At 44.3% G+C, this 26643-nt stretch overlaps 1 protein-coding gene across 1 annotated transcript in view; it reads right to left on the bottom strand.

Annotated features, from left to right (window-relative positions):
* Positions 1-26643, bottom strand: part of C1QTNF12 (C1q and TNF related 12) — a 154933-nt gene that overhangs the window by 63800 nt on the left and 64490 nt on the right. The window contains exons 2-3 of the mRNA XM_085609620.1: positions 2736-2855; positions 1205-1316 (exon numbers count right to left, since the gene is read on the bottom strand). Coding sequence (XP_085465746.1) covers positions 1205-1316; positions 2736-2855 — 232 coding nt within the window. The remainder of the gene's footprint in view (positions 1-1204; positions 1317-2735; positions 2856-26643) is intronic.

Genomic DNA, 26643 nt, shown 5'->3' with positions numbered 1-26643 from the left:
TGCAGTTTCAGCATTTGAAGGACAACTTGACTCCAGTCCAGCCATCTCTTGAGTTTCTCACAGGTTTGAACTGTGAAGTGAATTACTGCAATACATTTTCATAATTGATGCAGTTAATTAGTAGACCAAATGTAGAGAGCTGCAATGATACGAACATTTTTTTAAATAATGTTTTCCCCACACAGAGCCCCTTACTGACTGAAACACAAACCTTTCAACATGGCCACGCCTATAATGCTCTAAGGTTTGGAGATGGCATACTTTGTCAAATGTTGCAAATAATACCCATTGTAACAGCCCAAGAGAAGCCTGCTCACGCTTGGGGCCCCAGGGAGCGACAGAAGTGGGCTGCAAACTGATCGGATAAACTGTAGCAGTTTCCAACTGCTCGTTTTTATTCTGTTTCCAGTCCAGCCACAGGCAGTTTCATTATAAAAGAGCTAAATGGAAAATTACAACAGGAACCGCTTTTTATCACTGGCTTTTAGACCCCAGGGACCAGAAGTTACAAGGGCAGTGTCAGGGGTAGCAAGGGACAAGCCAGGGGTCGCAGTTGCAACATCCGGCGTCTGACCCCTGAATGACGTCCAACAAAAGTTTAAAATACGAGATTTGTGGAGTTTTCCTCACTCTGCGCTCCACGGAGCACACGGAGTTCCAAAAACTTGCAGAGCGGAGTTTTTTCCTCACTCGCCAACGTTAAATTGGCGAGCGTGAGCGAGGAAAATCCAGCGCTAGACCACTTCTCAGCTAGATTTCTCAACGCGGGCGGTCGCGTATGGGCGTGACCTCCCGCGTTAAGAAACCATCCGTTCGTGTTGAGGAAGCTACCTCAGCGTCCTCCCATGCTGCGTATGGTGCTGTTCGTGCTGATTTTCCAGCGTGGGACAAATAACCCAGTGCTAAAAATAAGCGCGAACATCGTGACCTAACGCACTCCGCCACTTGCGGAACTCCGCATAGCATGCCAGAGATGTTTGGTCACTTCGTGGAGTTCTGTGTAGCGAAACTCCGCCCAGGCCTAATCTTGACCTTCAATGAAGACACTTTAGGGCACAGTTTAGTTTCTTAGAAGCTTGAGAACAAGTTGATGAAACTCCTATTCTTACAGAAGGGGAGTCTGGCAGTTCTTGGGCTTACTGTATAACTACAGTGGCTTCTATTCATTGGAGCAGGAGAAAGAGGAAGGATGATGCTTTCTTACCTTTTATCATCTCTTTGAACTCCTGCAGCAGCACATCCTGAGTAACTTCTGCTCCTGGAGGTCCAGGGGGTCCCTGGGGCCCGGGAGGGCCTGGGGGTCCTATCAGGCCACGCTTAGAGAGCAGCCAAAAGAAAGCATAAGAATCAAATCCAAGGACCAGCCAACAACTGCAAACAGAATGCTCTGTCTCTGCACTTTCACAGCATACAGGCCATCTGTCACTCTACTGTCATAAGCTATAGTCAACACCCCCCACCAGTATGAACATTCTCTTAGCCTGCAGGCCTCTGTTACTTCGCTGCCACAGCATGAAGGTCCTTTGTCACTCCACTGTTACTGCTTAAAGACCAACCATCACTGCATACTCACAATCTACGGGCTCTCTCTGAACGAACTAGGTAATTCAAACTACAGGCCACTGTTATGGCACTGTCAGAGTCTGCAGACAGCTGTCGGTGACCGCTTTCCACAGCCCTTTTGTCATTGCATTCATACATCCCGGAAGTCTGCACTCTCACACTATAAGGGCCTTCTCCGCCTGCACAGATACTGCATACAGGCTGCAGTGTTACAACTGGAAGGCCTGCTGGTATTACAGTGCCTGAGCCAAAAGGAATTATTTCAACCTAAAGGCCAATGATTAATGCAGTGTCAAAACCTGCGGGGCTGACAGTGCTTACAGTGTGCATGCCCTCTGTCAATGCATTCTCACAACTTGCAGGCACTCTTTGTTGTGCAGTTTGAAGGCCCCTTGTTACTGCGCTATCACAGTCTGCCAAACACTGCCAGTGCTGTTCCTTGCTTGAGGCCCTCTGCCACTGAACACCATAAATGCTTTTGTCACTGCACTGTGACAGCCTACAGGTCAAGCATCAGGTTTCAAAATCAGAATTGTATGTAGCACTGTTGCTGAACTATTTTTTGTTAAAAAGTTTATACGAGAAGGGTTTATAGTGTCGTTTGTTGGAAAATGCAGCTGTCAAACTGACCAATTGCTAACAATATGCAAAGAGTGGGTAGTGGGTGTGTCCCAATCAACCATTGGCTTTTTGAACCAGTCTCATTAAACCATTGGTCTGAGAATCTTCCTCCTATCACGTATCCCACTTCTCCTCCTTCCACCTATTGTGCACAAGGATTACTACTAAGCCACCTTCCCACTGCCTCCCTTTCATCCTCACCACTCTATCCTAGCACTACCATTAACCTCTCCCTCCCCATTGCAACCCCCCTACTGTATCCTTTCCAGTGCCTATTAATACCCCATTGCCAGCATTTAGCTGCCTTGAATATCCCTTTTGTGCCGTCATAAGATGTCTCTTTCGATTTAGTGCTTTATAGCTAGGTTTGCACTAAATCTCTCACATACATAATGCATATGGTATTTCTCCTACTAGCAACTGTTGAAGGCTTTACTTTGGTTGCTCAGTGTTATCCTGTGAATGATGGGTTTGAAATCTCGAAAGCACGCACAGATACACACATGCACGCACATGCACACACCCTCACTCACTGCACAGTCATAACTTACTAATTTCTTGTCTTTGCCTTTGCATTTTTTTTTAGAGTTGTTCCCATCGTCCGGGCGGTGGACGAAGCTCATCCAGGTTTCCCGGGGGTCTGTTATTTCGGGATCAGGGACCTCAGGGAGCTGTGGAGGAAGAAGACAAGAGGATATACTTGTTAAAGCCGTGGGTTTCAGTCCTAAAAATAGAACGTAAAACCGCCTTCAGGTCCCAACACAGTAGCTGGTCAATCACTGATCATTATTCATGGATACAGTGATACTGAAGACCAATAAGGACCAATAGTTTGCTACTGTCTGTCCCATCCCTGCCTGCAGTACCAAGGCCAATTCCGTCCGGTCTCCAGCACTATCTTTTATCTTACGATGGGAATAGTCTGCTGTCTGTCGTAAGCTTTGCCGAGTTCTATTAACTTTTTATTTTACACCCACTGGTCCTGCTGAAACGTAGGCAATTACATTTACCATCATTTCAGAGAAGAAAAAAACCCTTATATTACAAATAAGTCCCTGCACCCACACTATCTCAACCTGAAAACCTTTTCTTTGTACAGCCCCAACTCTCACCCGCTACTGTATTTATAATCCAGAGTAATTCAGATGTCTTTATTATGACTGCAACCTATCCTTCAACTCAGACTCATGGTAGAGTGGTGAGATATAGTTGGTGCTGTCTGGTTAGCAAGCTGAATAAATACTGAAGGAATAGTACTCTACCTGTTTCTTCCAAAACGTACAATGTATCATTAATATACTGACACTAAAACTAAGCCTAAACATGAAACTTCAAACACTTTCAATGCACGAACAAAAGTTGATTTACAAAAAAATGTATTAATTATTTTTCACTATAATTAATTTTCAGACAAAAGTATTCAATACATATTCTTTTTCATAAGACAAAAACAATTTTAGAGGGTTTTAGTGCATTGAAAGTGTTTGAAGTTTCATGTTTAGGCTTAGTTTTAGTGTCAGTATATTAATGATACATTGTACGTTTTGGAAGAAACAGGTAGAGTACTATTCCTTCAGTATTTATTCTGTATCTTTCCCCTGAGTCTCTACCTCTATTTACGTTGCAGGGGTTCCCCTTGTTGTATTGGTGGTTAGCAAGCTGAAACGAGGTCCGCTTCTTATAAAGATCTGAAGGGGTGGATGAATTTTGAATAAAAGTTATAACTATAACTTTAGAATTTTTAAAGTTTGTGTAGTTTAATCTTGGTTTGTATAGGGCCAATAGGTTTACCCAACTATAACCAAGCTTTAACCTTTGTTTTTTTCATTGAATTTCAACTTTTAAAAAACTTTTTGTAAATAAAAATGTGTTTGAAATTGTAAAGTCCAGAGTCGCACATGGAGAGTTGTTATGTGGAGTGTCGTACAGTACAGTGGAGGAGAGGAAAGTGTTTTAAAGTCTATCGTCATAGACTGGAGTATTGTACATTGGAATCAAGTGGAGTAGAGTAGAGTGTAGTAGCGTATCATACAGTGTAGTAAAGTGTTATATAAAGTAATGGCATAGTGTTTCATACAGCGGAGTCAAATATTGTAGACCGGAGCAGCGAGTTGTACAGTGGAATGGCGTATCAAACAGTAAAGTAGGGTGTCGTAGACTGTCAGAGTAGAGCATTTTAGAGTGGAGTTGGGTGAAGTAGAGTGTCATACAGTGGAGTATCGTCAAGTGGAGTGTCGCAGAGTGGAGTGTCGTGTCAAATACTGGTGTGGTGTATCGCAGAGAGAAGTTGGGTGTTGTGTCATTGAGTGTTATAAAGTGTAGTAGAGCGGTGTAGAGTGGATGGGCATACACTGGAGTAGAGTGCTAAGGGGTGCAGTACAGTATTGTAGAGTGTTGGACTGTGGTGCTGCAGAGAGCAGAGTATAGTACAGTGGCATAGAGTGGGATAAAGTGTAATAGAGTGAAGTATAGGAGAGTGGAGTGGAGTACACTGGAGCGTGCTAGTGTAGAGTGGAGTAAAGTGTAATACAGTGATGTGGCGTGTCGTAGACTATAGTAGCATGGAGTGCAGTAGAGTGGAGTGGCGTTGCATACAGTCGTGTAAAGTGTCATAAATTGAAGTACCGTTTTGAACAGTAGAATGTAGTGGGGTGTCATTCAGTACTGGAAAGTGATATAGACTACACTAGAGTGTCATGCAGTCTAGTTGATTTTTGTAGATTGGAGTGGTGTACAGTACAGCACAGTGTTGTAGACTGTGGTACAGTGGATTGGCATACATTGTTATAAAATAAACCGGCATTGTGGCGTAAAGTGGTGTACAGTGAAGTAGTAGAGTACTGTGTCAGAGTGGAGTCGAGTAAAGTGCGGTGAAGTGGCATAGAAAGAGTTGCGTACATTGTCTAATACTTGACTAGAGTATCATAGAGTGGAGTAGAGTGTTGTACTTTACCATACAGTATAGTACAGTATTGTACAATGAAGTGAAGTGAAGGGGTATAGACAGGAGAAAAGTGTCGGAGAGCGACATACAGTGTAGCAGAGTGTTGTAGACAGTGGCGTAGCTAGGCCTTAGGCCGCACGTGGTGGCCCCTGCGTTTGCCGCCCGCGGCAGCCTGATTGAAAAGTAGGGGGGTGGCGATTCATGCGGCTGTGACGGTAGCAGTGAATAGCGGGGGCTTAGGGGGATGCTGCCGATTCATGTGGCCATGACACCCGCAGGCAAGAGCGGGGGGAGGAGGGACCAGCGGCGGACCCCAAAACCCATGCCGCCTGGGGCAGTCCGCCCCCACCCCAGCTATACCACTGGATAGTGGAGTGTATGGGGACAGAGTGGAGTAGAGTCTAGTAGAGTGGCATAGAGTGCAGTAGAGTTTGGTGGAGTGGAGTTATATAGAGTGGAGACTACACTGGAGTGGCATAGAGTGGAGTAGCGTAGACTGAAGTGGTGTACAGTGGAGTGGCGTACAGTGTAATAGCCTATAGTGTAGTAGCAAAAAGTGTAGTAGCATTAAGTCGAGTAGCATGTAGTGGAGTAGCGTACAGTGTAGACTGGCGAGGCGTACACTGGAATGGGGTAGAGTGTATTACCACACAGTGGAGTGGTGTCCAATGGAATAGTGTAGAATGGAGTGGGGTAGAGTGGAGTGGTATACACTGGAATGGCGTAAAGTGGAGAAGCATACAATGGAGTGGTGGACAGTGGAATAGCATATACTGGAGTAGTGTATAGCAGAGTGGCATACAGTGGAATAGCATACACTGCAAAGGCATAAAGTGGATTTCCATACAGTATGATAGCGTAGGAACTGACGTAGAATGTAGATGTGTACAGGGTGATAGAGTTGGGTGGAGTGACATAGAGTGTCATAGTGTACAGTGGAGTAGTGTACACTGGAGTGGTGTATATTGGAGTGGTGTAGATTGGAATAGCATACAGTGGTGTGGAGTAGAGTGTAATAGCATACAGTGGAGTGGCATACATTGGAGTGGGGTCCAATCGAATATTGTAGAATGAAGTGGCATAGAGTGGAGTGCCATACAGTGGAGTGGTGTAGAGTGAAGTTGCATACAATGGAGTACCATACAATGGTATAGCATAGAATGGAGTGGCATACAGTGGTATGGCATAGAGTGGAATAGCATATAGTGGCGTGGCATGGCATACAGTGGAGTGGTGTACACTATAAATGCGTAGAGTGGAGTTGTGTACAGTGTTATAGCGTAGTAGCGTAGACTGGAGTGGCGTAGAGCAGAGTTTTGTACAGTGGAGTAGCGTAGAGAGTAATAGTGTATAGTAGAGTAGCGTATAGTGGAGTGGCGTGTAATGGACTGGTGTAGACTGGAGTGGCGTACAGTGGCATGGGTCAGAGGGTAATAGCACATAGTCAGGTGTTAAAATGGTGTAAAAACTACCATTTTATAAAAACAAACACTGAAATTTATCAGTTATACTTTAGTGAAATAACTATAACTTGCGCCCCTGCCATGCACTGATTACGACCACGCATATTACATCACTTGTGAAGTGTTAAATTACATTTTTATATAGCCAGAACTTGTCCTGAAGGAATGAGGTATCAGAGCACTTCACATGAGCACTAGTTGCGTTACATAAGGACACACTCATTTTTGTTAGGCACGGGGAGATTAAGTGATTTGCCCAGAATCATAGGATGTTGAGCGTTGTTCCCGAGAAAAGAACCGGGTCCCCCAGATTTATGGTCGACCTCCCAAGCCGTTAGGCCACATCCTCTCTGATGACATCTCAAATGACTTCATGATGGGATCATCCAATTAATGTGACAGTTTGTTGTACGCTTTTCATACTGGAAAGTACAGAAAGGTGCGTCTAGACCCGATTTTCTAAAACCTCTATAGTGCTAAGGGTTGTAACCTTTCACAAATGCAGAACATGCTATTTATACTGGATTTCAGATGCTTAAAAAACATGATGTTTCAGTAGATATTAATCCGATCAGCAATTTATTTAAGAGTAAACTTATATATGTACAGTACTCGCAAGTGTAAGCTAATTTTGTGAACTGCACGGTTGTCTCTGTAGACATTAATGTGATCAGCAAATTTATTAAACATGGAATACCGTTCGAAAGAGTGTTTGGTAATTATTTACCTTAATAAAATGTACCTGTTAAAATACTTCATATGGCATAGAATTTTAAGTCTAAGTCAACTGCTCCACATCTACACATTAGCCACTGATAAGGGATGCACAACCAGGTCCTATGCACAAAACCTTTGTAGCTTAAAAAAATACCCTGCAAATATTCCAGAAATCAGCAGAATGGTGTACACCATTAGGACACCGCTTACAGTCATACTGAAACTTGAGCTGTTTTTAAGTGAGTCACTCATACATTATACGTTCTTCAACAGTGCATAATGGCTCAGAATTTTCACTTTATATATGAATCTCCAGTTTACATAGAAATCGTCAATAACACTGCCTGACAATTCCTTAACAAGAGCATGTGCACAGAAATCCATCGGTGAATAATGTATTATAAGGCGAAGCTTTAGTTTTTCTCACATATATTGGCAACAGGACTTTGATTTAAGCCTCAACCTATTTGTAGCATACATCTGCGACTCACAGTAGTTGCGCTCAGTCTTACCTTGTTTAAATGAAGTACTATTTGCACTTGAAAGTTAACTGATAGTTAAACTGTGCACAATATAACATTTACCATAGTGAATCAGAAGTGCCTCTAATCCTACTCTATGGTGCAGCGGCCAGAGCGGCCAACTCAGGAGCAGGGGATCCGGGTTTAAGTCTCAACATCGACTCAACATCCTGAGTTTCTGGGCAAATCACGTAATCACCCCGTGCCCATGGGCAGCACCTGGATACCCTTGTGGGTGATAATCTGCGCAATATAAATCTACAAATATATTTCAATTTCCTATCTGTACACATGTACATATAGTCAATCTATGTTGTATATTTATGTGGGACCTTTACTACCTACTTTGTTTTCTAAAATGATGTATAGGGATATATAGTCATTTTAAAAGTAGTAGCTTGTATGATGTCATCAGTGATGTCATCGATGATGTAATATGAGATTGTAGGAAGCTGGCTCGGGATATACTATACCAAAGTAAGGTATAGTGTGCACAGAGTCCAGTCAAGGTCAGCACTGCAGGGGCCAACAATCAGCACAGGAGCTGTTCCACCAGCAGCACAGGTGCGGGCGGGTGCAGGGTGCCAAAAAGATGTCGGGGACCCTGTGGATGCCATTGGAGACCTTCGGTTCGGTAAAGATGTTGCAAGCTCGGGCAGGGGGACTTCCTGAAGATGACCACTGACTGGAAATGTAAGTTGGGTTCTTAGGGGATGCCTGGACACCGTCGGTTGGGCCGCCCAAGGCCGTGGGGCATCAGGTACAGGGGTGTCTTTTGGCATCAGGTTCTTCTTACCAGCTCTGGTCGTGGTCGGGGGGGGGGACCCTTCTGGTTGAGGCTGCAGGCGTTGTCTTGAAGCTTGAGGGAGGTCGGAGAGCACCATATCCCAGGTCAGGATCACTGAGGAGACCTCCTTGTGATGTTGGGCCTCTTGAACTTGGGCCAAAGGCATCAGGTGCAGAGTGGAGCAGAATGCGGAGCCGCCTGGATGTGGTTCCTGTGGGTGAGTCTTGGCTTGAGGAAATCCGGTGCTCACGGGAGACAGAGTCTGTTAGGTCAGTGCAGGGCAGGTCCTCTGGGTTCTGGGGAGTGCTGGCTGCTGGACTCGCCGGGGTTCTCGCTGTAGGCGGGACAGGCCGGCGGGCTGGGGCCAAAGCAGTAGGGGTCCTCTTCTTCCTGGTTCAGCACAGCTCTTCGGTCCTTCTTCTTTGTTCCTCGAATCTGTGGAGGCGAGGTTCAGGGTTGCCCCTAAATACTAAATTTAGGGGCATTAAAAGGATTGTGCAAGTCGGGACCAATGTGTCCCTTCCTTGGGGTGGGTGCACCCTCTATTATGCCACCCTCCATTGGGAGGGGGTATGAGCCTCTCCCTAATTGGCTGGGTCCCCTCGTCCTCAAGATGGAGTGGACTGAGATATGTGCTTCACCTCGCCTCCCCTACCTGAGGGGTGGGGTTGGCAAAGGTGGTGTAGGAAGCTGGGTTTCTGTAACCCCCCACTTTTTGCCAGACTACTGATGAACTTTGACTTGATGTGCCCTGGGTCCCTGCCAATCAGGACCCAGGGCCTGTGTTCTCTACCAAACTCAGACCTTGTCCCCCAATTGGCACCATCGGTATCAAGGGCACTGTGGCCAGGGAAAGCCTACAAGGGCTACAGCAGTTATTGTGCCACCCTTAGAGGCCCTTTATCTTTAAACACACACACTGCTATTACAGGCTGCATGTTTTGGTGCAGAACAAAGTGAAGAGTCGACATGGCACACATACCTGTGTGTCATGCCTTCAACCTACTGCCCTGGCATAGGTCAGCCACCCCTCTAGCTGGGTGCACTATACCAGTGGTGAGGGTACAGGTGCATAATCCCTGTACCCCTACAGTGTCTAGACCAATTCCTAAACATTGTAAGTGCAGTAATGCCATTAAGAGTATATGTTGCTCGTAGTTTGTCATTACAAACTCCACAGCATCATAATGGCTTTACTGAAAACTGGGAAGTTTAGTATCGAACGTCTCAGCACATTAAACCCACACTGATGCCAGTGTTGGATTGAATGAAAAATGCACTCAGTGGGCATCTTAGAGATGCCCCCTGAAAAACGACCAGCCTCTAATGGGTTCTCTGACTGGTACACACCAGCCTGCCACCACGAGACATGTTTCTGGACCCCTGGGGTGGGAGTCATCGCTCCCTGAGCCCAGAAACAAAGCCTTTCCTGGGCGGAGGTGGGTACACCTCCCCCAGGCTAGGAAGAGCCATCTGTGGCATGGGAGCTTCATAGGCCTTGCCGCATTTGTAACACAACCCCCCAGCCTCTCCTGCTATCAGGAGAAGGAGCCCTTCCTGTCTCCCCTCCTTTTCGGCAGGAAGACAGGCAGGAAAAATTAGCACAGCCCGGAAGGAGTGTCCACCTCTGCCAACTCCACCCCTCAGGTGGGGGAGGCGAGGTGAAGCCCACACTTCAGTGCCCGCCATCTTGCAGATGGCAGGCACTCTCCAATCAGGGTTAGGGATTGTGTACACTCCAACAAATGGGTTGAGCACACCAAGGGTGTAGTCACCCTAAGGTCAGTAGCCCAGTGACCTCGAGACCCCTGAAACGCCCCCTAAATACAGTATTTAGAGGGAAGCCCTGAACCAAGAAGACAGATTCCCGCAACCTAAGAAGAAGAAGAAGGACGAAAGAATACGCCCAGCAGAGGAGACTGCAGAGAAGAACTGGCTTGGCCCCAGCCCTACTGGCTGGTCTGCAGTTTCCAGAGATCCTGTGCCGAAAGTCGCCTTGTCCTGCAGCCAGTGACCTCCAGAACCTTGAGAGGACTGACTGCCTTCAACAAAGACCGAATCTCCTGTGAACAGCAGCTCTGTTCAAAAGAATCACAAAGAAAGACTCTGAGTCTGCTGAGCACAAAGAAACCCGACGCCTAGAACCACCAATGCACCTGACGCCTATGGCCCGAATCCGGGTGGTCCACCTGTCCCAGCGATGTCCCCCAGCGCACTGTAGACCGAGTATACCATTGGTTGACCCCTCCATGACTCCCCGACGTCACCTGCAGCCTCTGCACAGAGACTTCCCCAACCGCGAGTGGCCCCCTAAGGTGAAATCCAACCTCAAAAGACACCCCTGCATCCAGCCGCCCTGCGTCCTGGAGAAAAGAACATGAGGTGCACCTACGTCCCCGAGCCCTCCAACTTACCTGCCCTGCTGTTGGTTCCACCCGGACGTCTTCCTGGACCGAGCTTGCAGCCAAAATCCAAAACCGGCAACTCCCATTTAAAACAACAGGGCACCCGACACCAAAACAGCACCCTGCAACCAACCGCCCATGAATCGTTGCGTTTGTACTTTGGGTACAAACTCGGATCCCCCTTTGCCCTGAGCCTAACACCAGGAGCTTTGCTCCCACAATCTTGTGGCCTGCTCATGGGCAGCCAACAACCGGAGGCCCATATCCCCTATTGGATTACATTGGGCCTCAGCACTCTGCACCCGGCCACCCTAGTGCCGCTGAGGGTGTGCTGAGAGTGCATCTTCAACCCTGGGGGAACCCTGGTTCTAACCCCAGAATACCAACTCCCACAAACAAGTACTTACCTGCAAACCGTTAACTTAATTTTTTTCCATCAGAATACATTGGCTGTTTTTTCCTTGAAAATGTTTTGTGTGGAGTTGGTTTGTATGGAACATTGAAAAAACTGACTATGTACTAAAACTGAATTACTTACCTTTTGTCTAGGAGAGGTCTCAGTGTGATATCTAGGCATATCACACTGATTAGCACAAGTAATGTGAAAAGTAATCTCAAAAGTAATGTACATAGTAATCTGGAAAGTAACTTAAACGTAATTCTTAACTGTTGACTTGCCTGTAATTCAACATACTGAATTTGAACCTGCATTCAACTGTAAAACACTGCATAAGATTTTGCAAAGCATTTATTTTACTTACCTGCACCAGGCTTGGCTTAGTTCTAGAAATAAAATAGCGAAATAATATTTTTGAAACAAACAAATTGATCTGAGTTCAGTCTTTGAGTGTGTGACATCATTTGTTGCCTAAGTGTGTACAACAAATGCTTAACACTACCCTCTGATAAAGCCTTACTGCTCGCATTCACTACTACAAATAGAGATTAAGGTGCTATCTACCTTTGGGGTTCCACTGGACTCTGTGCACACTATACCTCATTTTCGTATAGTATATATAGAGCCAGCTTCCTACATGTGGCCACACATCTCTTTCTAGCTTAGCTTCCTGCCAATTCTCCCACCCAAAGTGAGGGCAGAACTGATGGGAGCCAGCTGCTGGGGACAGCAAAAGGCAGGGACAGCATTTCAAAGGTGGCAGGCCTTTGAAGCTTGCCCTTCGTGGGCCCAGCCTATCCTGGGGAGGAGGCATGACACCTTTGCCCAGGATGGTCTTTGTCTCTGGACCCACAGAGCGGAGTCTCTCTACCCAGGGGTCCAGAAACCTGACTGGTAGCCATTCAAGAACCATACCAGGGTTGGTCGTTTTTCAGGGGGTATCTCTAAGATGCTCTCTGAGTGCATTTTACATTACATCCCACACTGGCTTCAGTGTGGGTTTAAAGCATTGAGAAGTTTGCTACCAAAAATGCCAGGTTTTAGCAAAGTCGTTATGGAGCTGTGGAGTTCGTAAGGAACAACTCCCAGACTATATACTCTTTATGGCTTTGCTTGGATGCGGAGGGTGTAGAAACAGGTGGATGCCACGGCGTTGATCTGTCGGGTCATGGTGAGGTCTCTAAGGATGGCACAATAGGTGCGCAGCCCTTAGAGGTCTTCCCTGGTCACAGTGCCCTTGGTACCCATAGTACCTTTTATAAGGGGCTTAACTGTGGCCAGAGATGTGCCAATTGTGGTTACAAAGGTACAGGTTTGGGAAAGAACACAGGCCCTGGGAACCTAATTGGCAGGGACATCAGTAAGAAAAGAGATGTATTCTGGATTTTTGTCTTTGACACTCATAAGCGTGGACTCTACAACAAAATACCATGGGAGAATGCAATACGGTACAATTCCTAATTATCATTCTTTACGTGGATTGATATTGAATACCTGTTCCAGACCAGGGGAATAGCCGCACTTGGATTTATATCCACCTGATCATTGTGTGCCCAAGACGTCCTTTGCCAGATACATCAAGTGTTATATCATGACATTACAATGTCAAGGGATCCAGTTTATTGTCTTAAATTATATAGCAATCCTCTCTGTGGTATTCTTTACTCACTTCCTTCTAGTGATGAGATAGATTTAACATTATCATTTATATTCATGATTTTGGTAGTAATAATATATATATATATATATATATATATATATATATATATATATATATATATATATATATATATATATATATATATATATATATATATATATATATATATATATATATATATATATATATATATATTAGTGGATATCTGTACCCTCTTGTTCATGCTACACTGTAGACTCCTTTTTGTGAAATTGATCACTATTTCACTTCATTCATTTGGCTTTGTCCACTGTTACACTAGTGTTACATTCATGTGTTTTGCAAAATCATACATATATATCAGTGCACAATTGCAGTTATATGTTCTTGGTATATTGTAGATCTCCTTCTGTGAAGTTGTTGGATATTTCGCTTCACTGACTTGGTCCCGTTCAGCAGTTCATTTGCATTACTGTGACTATCGCGAGTTTCCAAAACATCTTTTTTGTAGCTCATCTGACATAGGCACAGGTTGCACCTGGCTTATTTCCTGTATTGACAAGAGCACATTAATCCTTGGTTAGCGCTTCATTTGCTTTTTATGGATGTAACTGTTTTCAATAACTATGTATCTTTTTATTGCTTCTTGTCTATTTTATCAACTAGAGTATACGAATTTGTGGTTAACGTTCCAGTCGTTTCTCACAGAACGTGACTGTACGCGATGATGTCATCGCGTAGTGTCACCATTTTTAAATCGTTCTTGTGGCTGTCTTTACCATCTATGAGTATCTGACTGGACCGCTGTTATCCTCACGTAAGTGACTTGCACTTGCTATTTGTAACTAAGTGCACTGGCACAGTTAGATTTCATATATATTCTTTTGAGACCGGAGTATACTATCTCTTGGTCAGTATCAAAGTTGCCTATTACGGAACTAGGCCGCTCGAGGTGATGCGACCGTGCGGCATAATTCTATGGCAGGACCGGAGGCTTCAGATTATGCTGTCCCAATTTCTTTACTGACTCACAGCAGCCAATGAAAACACAGTAACATTAGTAAAAATCTTCATTTCCCATGAGGCTTTCAACCACGACTCCTGTAACAACCAATAATCACACATTACATTCTACAAAATAATGAGGCACCATCTTGGCTTACTCTTTCTTTGCTGCTCCGCAGTCAAGATAAGTGCCTCATTATTTTGCTCCTATCAGAATGGAATTTCATTGTTACTTTGGTGTTAATGCTTTATATGATATGTGGATTTGCATTTGTTAATTTGTATGGTATAGTGCGCGCGTTCTTTTTCCATTGTTAAGGTTTATACCACAGTGCGTGTTGCGCTGTTTATCCTCATTCATATCTTCAGTTTTTGCCCCCGACCACTTCCGACTCCCGTAGTGAGTTGTGCGGCCTTTCTGTGCAAGCGCGCTGCCGGGGATTGGCCCCCCACGAGGGAGCGAGGCACACGCTAAGGCCCGGCTGGGATCCTTGCGTGCGTCTCCAGAGCCTACACGTGTCAGTGCAAATGTGTGGCCCCGATCCTGCAAGCTGGTTGTGACGCCTTCTCCCGGGCTGAATTGGGATCTTCACACGCTTTGCAGACGGCAGAGCCGGTACCAGGGCCCGATTTTGATAGCGCTTTCACAGCATTTGTATGCATAATTAATGCCTTAACCCTTACAGGCCCAGGAGTGGCTTATAAGAATTTTTGGAGGCCCTGAGCCCGGGCAGTCAGGGGCCACACCCTCTGTTAGTCCTATTGGCCAGGAGCACTTTTGGTACCTTTTTGGCCCCCTCTGCTCCAGCTTTTGCTCCCACCTAACGCCCTTGGTCTTGTGAACTTATTGGGCTGCATAATTAAGCTTCCTTCTGGGGACCTGAGATCTCTCTACTCCATAGAGCTAATATGTCGGACTGTGAAGTCTACCAGGAGGAGGTGATTGCGTGTGATGACCCTGAGGGTGCAGGTTACTACTATTATGAGTCCATGGAGGAGATTATTGATAGAAGATTGGACGCTAAGCTGGACAAAGTCCAGTCCTCTGCCCTCTTACCTATAAATCAACGTTTAGAGCAACTAGTTACAGGTAACCCTATCCCCTCTGGTAGCCTGACTCCTGCCCCCCTCCCAATCCCCGAACCTGCTGGCCTTCCCTGGCCTCCCGTCAAGGTTTATTCCTCTCTATAAGTCCAAACAGCAGGCCATGGATGATAATCCGGTCCCCTTTCCCGCCCCCGAGCACTGTCCCTGACACCACCACTGATGCAAGCAGAGACACCGACTCCTCCCAGGAATCCAAACCTCGTAAGCGTCCAAAGAAGCGCAAACACTCCTCCTCGCCCACCCTTCCCTCCCCCTTTTCATTTGATCTCTCTGACATAATCCGTCCCCGTTCCGCAGATTGGGTTCCTCCCCCGGTGGTGGCAGAGTATATGCAAACTCACCTTAGGAAAAGTTTCAACAAAGATGTTAGAGCCCGTTTGAAATCAGAATGTCCCCGACCGGACCTGGCACATAAAGTGGCGGTTACTCCTGACATAGATTCTTCAATTACCACTTTTCTGAAAAAATACAAAAAAGATCCCAAGAAGGGTATAGATCGCGCCCTTCGGGCTTGCCAGGACAAGGTATTGGATATCTCAGGTCCTCTTGCTAAGATCCTTGAATTGGCATTGCAGGCTCAAGAAACTGGTGCAGCCATTCACCCGGAGGTCCTAGCTGGGTGGACCCAGAGGGCTATTTGCCTCCTTGGTAATGCCAACTGCACCCTCGCTTCTGAGCGACGTAAGTCTGTCTTGTTGCGCATTGATCCACAGCTCATAGAGTTGGCGACGGCTGAACCAGGCCCGTTGGCCGAAGGGCAACTGTTTGGCAAACGGTTCATCAAGGACACTGCCAAGCTTGTCAGTACCTTCGCCTCTCTGCATAAATCCCAGTCTTCTCTTAAGAGAGTCTTCCATCAGGTCTCTGGTAGGGCCGGGCATGGCAGAGGATGCTCGACTGGCCGCTATGTCAATCCCAGTCCTCAGCGAGGTTTCGCCCCTCGACGCACAGGGTACACCCAAGAGCCTGACCAGGCGGGCTTCTACCCATCGAGATCCCGTGGGTTCCGAGGACGTTTCAACAGAGGTATCAACAAAGGCTACAAACATTTCGATGCCCAGTCATCTGGTAAGTACCCAGTTGTTTCCAATGATCCCCCTTGGGGGCAGATTGTTTCATTTTCTAATGAATTGGACGTGCCTGACCACACAAGCGTGGATTCTCCACACAGTCCAGGGCTATCAGATAGAACTCTTAGACTTCCCGTGTCAGATGACCCCTCCACCTCCTCTCCTTTTTTCCCTACAAGAGCAAGCTTTTATAGATTCCAAGCTGCAAGAACTTTTGACCAAGCAAGCCATTGCCGTAGGACCCTTCCTTCCCAGAGGTTTCTGCAGCAACGTTTTCCTGGTACAAAAGAAGGGAGGAGGCCAGAGATTGGTGTTAAATCTCAGAGAGTTCAACCCCTATGTGGTATACAGGCATTTCAAGATGGGAGGGATCCATCTATTGAGAGATCTTCTGTTGGAACAGGATTGGATGGTCAGACTAGATATGAAAGACGCCTCCCTCACGGTTCCCATTTGCCCTTCCCATCAGAAATTCCTTCAATTCTACTGGAAAGGGGAATGGTACCACTATCTCTCTCTTCCCTTCGGCCTGTCCTCAGCACCTTGGGTGTTCACCAAACTGCTAAAACCAGTGGTAATGCGCTTGCGAGAAATGGGAGTAAGGTTGACAGTTTATATCGACAATATGCTGATCCTGGCTCAGGATCGGGACCTTCTTCTCACCCACTTGCATTGGACGATGTCCTTACTACAGGAGTTTGGTTTTGTAACAAATATCAAAAAGTCCATGATTATTCCGAATCAACAGATAGAGTTCCTGGGGTTTCAGATAAATTCAGTCTCAGCTCAGCTTCTTCTGCCCATAACAAAGATCAGATCTATCAAGAGGGAGATAACTTCGACTCTGTCCAAACAGATGATCTCGTTAAGAGTTTTGACGAGGATTGTGGGCCTCTTGGCATTATCTAGCCATACCATCTTTCCAGTTCTCCTCCATTACAGGGCCTTGCAATGACTAAAGATTTACTATCTACAAAAAAGGTTATCATCCGACCATCTGATTCCACTGTCCCCAGACGCTCGAGAGGAGCTTCTGTGGTGGTTGGAACACATGACGGCATGGAACAGAAGAGCTATTTTTGGTGCCTCTCCGGACGTCATAATAGAGTCCGATGCCAGACGATGGGGTTGGGGAGCTCGATGTGGGGACTTTGCCAACGGCGGACGTTGGTCTGCCGACGAGTTAAAGTTGCACATCAACTGCCTAGAATTGCTGGCGGGCTCATACGCCATAAAGTCGATTTCCCTGATGAAGAGCAATTGCTGTATTCTTCGGATGGACAATGTGTCCGCAGTACGATACATCAATCGCCTCGGCGGGACGAAATCCCGAATGTTAGCCAACATTGTGAAATAATTTTGGCATTTTTGCTTGGATCACAAGATCAGTGTGGTGGCAGAGTGTCTACCAGGCAAACTCAATCAAGTAGCGGATTGGAACTCCAGGTTCCTGAGAGATTACAGCGATTGGAGGCTTCACCCCTCCCTGTTTGCGGAGATCATGGTTATGCGATGCCCGTGTCTAATAGACCTCTTTGCCTCTTGCCTCAACGCACACCTTCCCCTCTTCTTCAGTTGAATGCCAGTCCCGATGGCGAAGGGAACGGATGTGTTCCTTCAGCATTGGGGATCACAGAGGAATTATGCCTTTCCACCCTTTGCTCTGATCCCAAGAGTGGTGGCGCACATTCGCCAGCAGGTATCATCAGTAGTGTTGGCCACACCCTTGTGGAAGACTCAGTCTTAGTTTCCGACACTATTGGAGTTATCGGTGAATTTACCGTTTCAGCTCCCTATCTTCATGATGCTTCTCCAGGACCCAGTGGGAGCTCCACATCCGCTGGTCCTGCAGAACCAGCTGTCCCTCATGGTCTGAATGCTCTCAGGCGACACAAGCGAATTGAGGGCCTATCAACGGCGGCTGCCGAGTTTATACACCAAGCTTGGGCTCCATCCACCCGCAAGCGGTATTCAGCTTCATGGAAACGATGGTTGGGTTGGTGCCTTCAACGGCAGGTGGATCCCGTGGGATCAGATATAAAGGAAGTATTACATTTTTTGTTAGAATGTGCGGAATCTGGTCTGTCCTATAGGTCTGTGAATAATTTTAGATCTGCCCTTTCTGCTGGACATAATCCTATTGATGGTAAGCTGGTGGGGGGAATGGATCCCCTAGTTTGTAAGTTACTTAAGGGCATTAGAGTGGCTAGACCACCACAACCTCGTTATACCACGTTGTGGGATGTTTCTAAGGTTTTAACTTTGTTGGAATCTTGTGCCTGATAATAAAGATTTATCATTGAAACAGTTGTCGGCCAAGCTCACAATGCTCTTGTGTCTGATCTCCGGTCGTAGGGTTTCAGATGTTCGGGCATTAGATTTAGCTGGAAGAATTTTTTCTTCACAGGGTGTCTTTTTCATCATCTCGAGACGTACAACGACCATGTCACGTTTGGTTGAGTATCCTGCTTTCCCGCACAATGCTAAATTAATGTGTTTTACAATGTTTAAAGACTTATGAAGAGCGTACTCTAGCCCATAGAACTTATCCTTTGGGTCAATTGTTATTAGCAATCCAAAAGCCCTTCCGGCCTGTTTCGCAGCCACATTAGCGCGCTGGGTAAATTGGGTTATGTCAGAATCTGGCATTGATGTTTAAGTGTATGGTGCTCATTCAGCCAGAGGCGCTATGTCCTCTAAAGCATATATTTTGAGATCCAGATTGGAAGACATCCTTAATGCGGCGGATTGGTCTTCAGATTCAATGTTTAAAATGTTTTATTACAAGCCTATTACGCATGTTTCTTCAGTTGTTGTTGGTGAGCTTTGAACCAGCATAATCTGAAGCCTCCGGTCCTGCCATAGAACACAACATTTTCCAGTTATCGCGACAAGAATATTTGATTCTATTAAGGACACGGAGGCGAGGATTATCCCACCCGATGGGACATATATGATGTAAACTGTCATAGTGCCTGACATATATTTAGACACATTACTCCCGCCCTAAAATGTTGAACCTTTGTGGGTTCCATATTTTTATGACTGTTTGTGTTTTCAGGAACCAACTCTAAACAAGTGTAATGTCCTGTGGTTTCCGGATATGGATCATTCTGTTGTTGGATGATGTCTACTGTTTCCAAGATCTTAGATCGTGTTCTCCGTTGAGAACGAACCCTGGTGTTAGTACTCTCTGTTGAGAGTCAGGACTGTTATTTGGTTTTCGGACATTTAAAGACTGGTTTGCAAAGAAAGAGGAAGCCAAGATGGTGCCTCATTATTTTGTAGAATGTAATGTGTGATTGTTGGCTGTTACAGGAGGTGTGGTTCAAAGCCTCATGGGAAATGAAGTTTTTTACTAATGTTACTGTGTTTTCATTGGCTGCTGTGAGTCAGTAAAGAAATTGAGACAGCATAATCCTCGCCGCCGTGTCCTTAATAGAATCAAAAATTCTTGTCGCGATAGCTGGAAAATGTTGTATTGTTTTCCAGTTTGGTTGCTGCTGGTCCCTTTATCTCTGACTACCTGACAGGTTTGCTGTCATTAACCCGTGAGTGACTCACCACCCTTTTTCCATTGCATTCCCATTAATTTACCAATCAGACATTACTAACTTGCGGTTAGCTTTCCAGTTGCTTTTCATGGAACATGATTAGGATTTCCTGTTTTCAGTTTCTATTTTTGGTAAATTCTGGTGGGGTTTTTTCAGTTTTTTAAATACCTTAAAAAAACAGTGGTTATCAGTAGTTACACATTTTTGCACCATTAAGAGCAACAGAAACAGTTTTTTCCGGTGTTTATGGAACGTTTTGCTTTTAATTATTGCTTGCTTTCAGTACATGTACATGTGTATAGATAGCTTGTGTTTAGGTCAATATGTGACCAAAGATCATCACATTTCTTGCCTTTGGCATAATCACCAAGCGCAAAATCTATTACCGGTCACCGCATGGATAATATGACATTCACAGCCTCTACGACTGAGAATCCACCGGCTAAATGACACAGTTATGATGACTCTTTCTTCGATGCCACACAAAGCACAAAGTGAGAAATATTTGTATTTTCGTTCCTGGGCATAACGAAGCAGTGCACCAGAATGGACTACAAAGTCAATAGCATTCTTCATTAACTCTGAAGATTGTAAAGATGCTTTCAGCATACCATCTAGCAAGTGACAAGGGTCTCTTACAGGAAAGCACTTCAGCTCAGGTATCGACTTTGACAGGTCATACAACTTTTTCATGTACATAGCTGAATTACTGCAAATACAAATAATATTACACCAATCTTAATTGAATTAGGTAGGAACTTTTTTCAGCAGCTTTCCAAGTGGCACTGCGTTCCATGTTTACCAACGTCAGATGTCATGTTTTCACCACGTTCGCAGATGCTTGTTGACAACGTTCTTTTTACATATACCTGTCACTACACCTTGCATTTAATGTTTAAAGCCTAGGGTGTTTGGCAATCAATACTAACTCTCTAGAAAAGGGGGCTGATGTATCAACGGATTTCACCCATTCTCTGTGGGTTAATGTGATGGTGCATATTGGGAAAGTTTCTATGAAACGATCCCTTTTACCTATCAGTGAAATCAAATGTAGCCAAAATATCAAATATGATTTTTATATTTCCTGATTCTCTACAGTTTATAAAATAACTAAATAAGACCTAAAACATGCTTCTAAACACTGCATATTTAGACAAAAGACCACAAAACTGAAAAACGCAAAAGGAAGAAAAGACAGTATTTTAGTGACATCCCTAAACAACAAAACTCAAGCAGAATAATGTTAGCCTAGTCTTTCTTGCTGCTGACTTGTATAACAAAGTTACTTTGTATTGGCCCCTTCAAGAAGAAAATAAAATGGCTCTTTCACTCATCTTTTCCTTTCTTTGAATAGCACTTAGTTTGTGGTCGCGAAGGTATTTTTTCAGTGTTAATATGTTTACACCGGTGAGGGCTATTTTCCTTTCAGTGGGGTTTTATCAGTTATCATAGGTTTAAACCTAAAACCAGATAGCCTAAACATGATTGTACACAATGATGTTATCACGTAGTGCCACACTTTTAAAAAAACGTTCCCGGGGCTGCAACCATCATTTTGACAATCTAATTGAACCGCTGTCACTCTCATGTAAATGACTTGTACCTGCTATTAATCGCTGCAGGTACCGACACAGTTAGATACTGTTTTGGATTTAAATATATTATTTTTGGGCCAGTAACATGGTCGCAACTGCTCACTATTTCACGTTATTTATTTGGCTTCATCCATTACTACATCTGTGTAAATGCATTATACACGTTATCTAGAGTCACAGACATCTTTACATTTTTATTGCTTTAAGGATAAAGACACATGGAAAGCTTAGCTCCATGCTGATGGAGCCATGTTTTACATGAAAGCATTTGGTTATTATTATTAGTCCATGTATGAATGCAGCAATCGGCTTTTTGATTCTCTCGGCAGCTATGCCAACAGAAGCTAACTACATATTATATCAATTAATAACCTGCAGTCTTTATCTATTCTTATTCTCCATTGAGCGCAGCATATAGTCATTGATACCATAGGACTACTCTACTGAAAATTCAGTGATAAGATTTTGTCCACTGGAACTATCCACCAGCCACTTGGGCTCAAGTGCCACATATAAATCATGTTCGATCCAACACAAGAATAAAACAATGATCCATTTATATGCTGACATATTGCAATCATAGCGTCACTATATTTTTTATATTACAATGATTACCCTTCTACTCATTGCTGTGTCCCTTTTGTTTTTTTGTCTATAGAAGCATCTGTCCATTGCAGTTCTGGGAGCTCATTTCCGGCATCTTGGGCTCAAGCGCCGAGTGAGCCTTGTGGAGGTACTTCTTTTCCGTGTATCTTCTCATCCTCCAATTATGAAGTAGAGTCTGACTACCCTTTTATTTGCGAGACTTATAAGACCCTTGTTGTCTCTTTTAAAATCCATATATATTGCCTATTGAAGAATTGTCATTTTCATCAATTTGGTCCTTGATGCCCTCCTATGGTAAGCACAAGATTGATTCAATCTAGTTCATATCTATTATACTTTTTCTTTTTACTATTATATCTACTTGGGAATATACTTAGCACACTTTTCTTTCTATGTTCATGCTTGTGCAGAAGCTATTTCCTCTAGTTATGTACCATACAGGAATTGTTGACCACGGTGGAGGAGCACAGCTTTTCTCTCCTTTCTTTTTTTTCCCTACTGGGATCACCATTTAGTCTTTTCCTTATCTTAGACACGGGGTGATAGAGAATTGTATGTTGTAAATATTAAGACTTTTTATCAAAGTCTCAGTGTACATTGTTGTATTTTTTGTTTTTTAGGAATCATTTTGGCTTTCCTGAAGAAGATGTCCAGCACGCCAAAACACGCGTAGAAAATAAGAATATTTACCATTTAGCCACTTTTGTAAACCTTGATGTATTTAATTGTCTCTGTTTAGTGTCTAGTTATAATTCTATTTATAACTATTGTCTATTTTGCACTTTATACATGTTTGTCTATTGTATACACTTGTGTTGATTTCCTGTAGGAAGTATGTTGCTTTGTTGTTTTACAGCCTTTCATGTTTGTGAAACAACTTTTTTTATGACATCACTACATGAAATTGAATCAATAATATGAAGTTTTTTAATGTGCATTTTACATGCCCTGAGTCTGTAATATCATGAGTCTGTTGGAATAGGTCTTGTTATATACTTGACCATTTGTTGCCTTGGGATGTTATTTTTCATAATTGTATTTTCCCTGCCCTAGGAACTATTAATACTAGCAGGGGTTCCTCTTTTTAGATATTAGGGACCCAGGGCACACCAAGTCAAATTGCATCAGATGTCAGGCAAAAAATGGGGGTAACCAAACAAAAGGGGGCACTTTTCTACAGAGATGTCATTAAGGATGTCATTTAACATGTCACAAGTAATGTAATATGGAGGTCATACGAAGTGCATGGCAAGGATGCAAGTTATAGTTAGTCCACTGAACTATAAGAGTAACACAAAATTACCGAAATTATTCAAATAACTCCAGAGTTATTAAAATTTCACCCAGGCCTATTTAAAACTATGGAACATATGTGCACCAAATCACTGAAATACACTTTCTGAGTAAAGATCTGCATTGATGGCAAGTTTGGTGTAAATCAATTCAGAGGGTGAGGCGGAAGACGTGAAATTTCTTTCCTATGGGAGCTAAAATTGAAAACAATTCTTTTCTCAACCCTTTCTCCTTTCTTCTGAACGTAGGTTCATGAAACTGCATGCTGAAGCTTAGGTGACTAAGAGCCAGATGTACGACTCTTACAATTTGCGAATCGCAAATAGGAATTTACAACAGTGTCTCAGACACTGTTTGAAATTCCTAATGGGGTCTCAAGTTGCCTTCCTCATTAATATTCATTAGGTAGGTGCAATTTGCGGCCCCATTAGGAATCGCTAGGACTCCCAGGGATGGTGGCCTGCTGGGATCAACAGACCACCATGTCTGTGACTGCTTTTTAAATAAAGCAGCTTTTTTTTGTAAATGCAGCCCGTTTTCCTCAAAGGAAAACGGGATGCATTTAAAAAAGATAAATAAAATGTTTCTGTTTCATTTTTTAAGAGTAGGAAGTGGTCCCTGGGACCACTGCCTGCTCTTAAAAAATATTTTCGCAGACACTCACATTTGCGAGTGGCCAACCACCTACTAGAAGTAGGTGGTAAACTGCTAGTGTTTTGCGACTGCAATTACGGTCGCAAAACAATCATACATTTAAGTGAGACTCGCTATTAGGAAGGGACGCCCTTGGCACATCCCTTCCTAATAGCAAGTCGCTAACCCTATTTTGCAAGTCGATAATAGGTTACCGACTCGCAAAATACGGTTTTGTACATGGGGCAGACCAATTTTGCAGTCGCAAAACGGGCCGATTTCCTGTTTGCGACAGCAAAATATGGGCGTACATCTGGCCCTAAGTTAGCAAACTACCACATTTTGTGCAAATATGTCCAGGGGACGAAAGATATCGGCAAAGGAAGAAATGCATTTTCAATGAAAAGAGCTACACCATGGTGGGCTGCCACTGAGGAATTTATATGTACTGCCACTCAGATCAACATGCAACAATTACTATTATATAAAAAATTATTTGGTCAAATACCTCTTGTTTAAACAAAATACAGATCGAAAATGTTACTTTATAAACCTTAAATGAGGTGCAGAATATAATATGCTATTCATTATCTATCTTGAGCGGAAAGGGGAATCATGAATCATGGCCCCTTTCAGAATCCACAATGGTAAAAACAACACTGCACATCTGCGCTTGTTACATAGATAGACAGTCAGACAGACAGACAGACAGACAGACAGACAGACAGACAGACAGACAGACAGACAGACAGACAGACAGACAGATAGATAGATAGATAGATAGATAGATAGATAGATAGATAGATAGATAGATAGATAGATAGATAGATAGATAGATAGATGGATCGACAGATAGATAGATGGAGCGATAGATAGATTACATAGTGTAGTTTTAGTTGTCAGAGTTTCCACAACAAAGGCATTTTTTTGTTTCTTTAATAACTTTGGCAGCATGGGCGCACCTCAACAAAACGTTTGGAAAAAAAAGTTCTTCCACTTTGGCTCCTTCATAGAAAGTTTGCCGAATTAGTCAAGCTGGGGCTAAGAAAAAGGGGGAAGGGGCCCCAAAAGTGTGATTTCCCCATGTTAATTCCTGTTGGAAAGTTTGTTCTCAATGGCTGGATGAAAAAAACACCAATTCTGACAACAAGCAGGAACTTTAGTCAGAAAGCGTGTTTTTTTATTTGGTGTGAATCCATTCAACTGTTTTCAAGAAATTGGCATTTAAAAAGGTGCTCAGTGGGCATGAAGGGGTTAATGTAAAAAGTTGAAAATATCTGAGCCGCTGGTGCCCAGATATGCTGCTTGGATCACTCAAAGTGGACGGGCGGGTCCTAATTCAAAATGTTGAAAAAAATATTTATGATTGGGGTATCTTGGTTCCAGCACTAGGTACTCTGGTACCCAGTAAAATAACCCTCATGTTGTACCATGTACCGTGGTCCTGTGGTACTTCACTAACACATACAAAAAAAAGAATTAAAGGGTCTGGTCATAGGTCAGACCCTGCGCTAACCGCCATCGTGTAGGCCATGCGCAGTGGGGGTTGCCAACCTAAAGTGGGTTGGTCACAGGGCCAACCCACAGCTGCGCACGGCTGAAGGCTGTGTGCAGTAGGGGTGGCTGGACACCCATAAATATTTGGGTGCCCATGTGGGGTTGGCCCAGAGCCAAGCCAGAGGCCAGACCCTGTGGCCAACCATAGTAGAGGCACCCACAAGAGCGGTACCTAGTGAGGCCCCCAGTGAAGTACAGGGGTACCAGTGCTTGTACCGAAGCACTAAAAAAGCACTAAAAAATGAGAAGTGTCTGGTCATAGACGAAGCCCTGCAGCCAACCGCCACTGTGCAGGCCATTTTCTGTTCGCAGTGGGAGTTGGCTGTCTGCAGTTGGTTGGGAGCCAGGCCAAACCAACGCTGTGCATGGCTGATGGTCAGGCGCAGTAAGGGGTTGGGCGCCAGCTGGGATTTGGACTCTGGCCCTGTAGCCAACGCCTACTCAGTGCTTAATTTGAGCCGATAGTTTCCGGTGCTCGGCACCGACACTTAATTGCCAGCACCGGCACATAATAACCTGATCATGCCCTTACGACAACTGCCACATGGTTGCACTGTTTGTGTAATTTATGGATGAACAGAAAAACTGTTGTTTGTTAAATCAATATACATTAAAAACAACTAATAGCTGCCACCCAAGCCATTCTTAAAGCTTTGGTGGCCTCGAACAGTCTTAATTGTCACACTTGTAGTAGTGTGATGGTTAGTAGCTGTGTACGTACAGTGGCAATGTGTGATACAAACCGAGGTGGCCTCCTGACGAGGGCCCCGGCACATATGTTTTTACAATGTAAGCACTGCCCCCACTTAGGTGTGCACATAAGGGGGGTGGGGTAAAGGTTGTCTGAGGGAGTTGGGCATATGCTCAACTTTGAATGTGATAAAAAAAAAACACAGAAATCCACTTAAAAAACAAATTTAAAGTGATGTAATAATTAAGTATAAATTCAGTATTTGTAAAGCGCACAGCTACCTGTAGGCATCCCGGCGCTGGGGGCCGTTGGGAAGATTAAGTGAGCTATTGCCCAGAGTCACATGGTGCTGGGCTGAGCTGCCACCGGTGCTGGGGATCGAACCGTGATCCCCAGCATCTGGCGCCAGTCGCCCTGGCCGCTGCGCCACACCGTATGATAACAAGATCTTAGTTTATATTAAAAAACAAAGAAA

This window comes from Triturus cristatus, chromosome 1_2 (genome assembly GCF_964204655.1).
Source record: "Triturus cristatus chromosome 1_2, aTriCri1.1, whole genome shotgun sequence".
Classification (NCBI taxonomy): Eukaryota; Metazoa; Chordata; class Amphibia; order Caudata; family Salamandridae; genus Triturus; species Triturus cristatus.
This window is presented reverse-complemented; position numbering and strand designations above follow the sequence as displayed.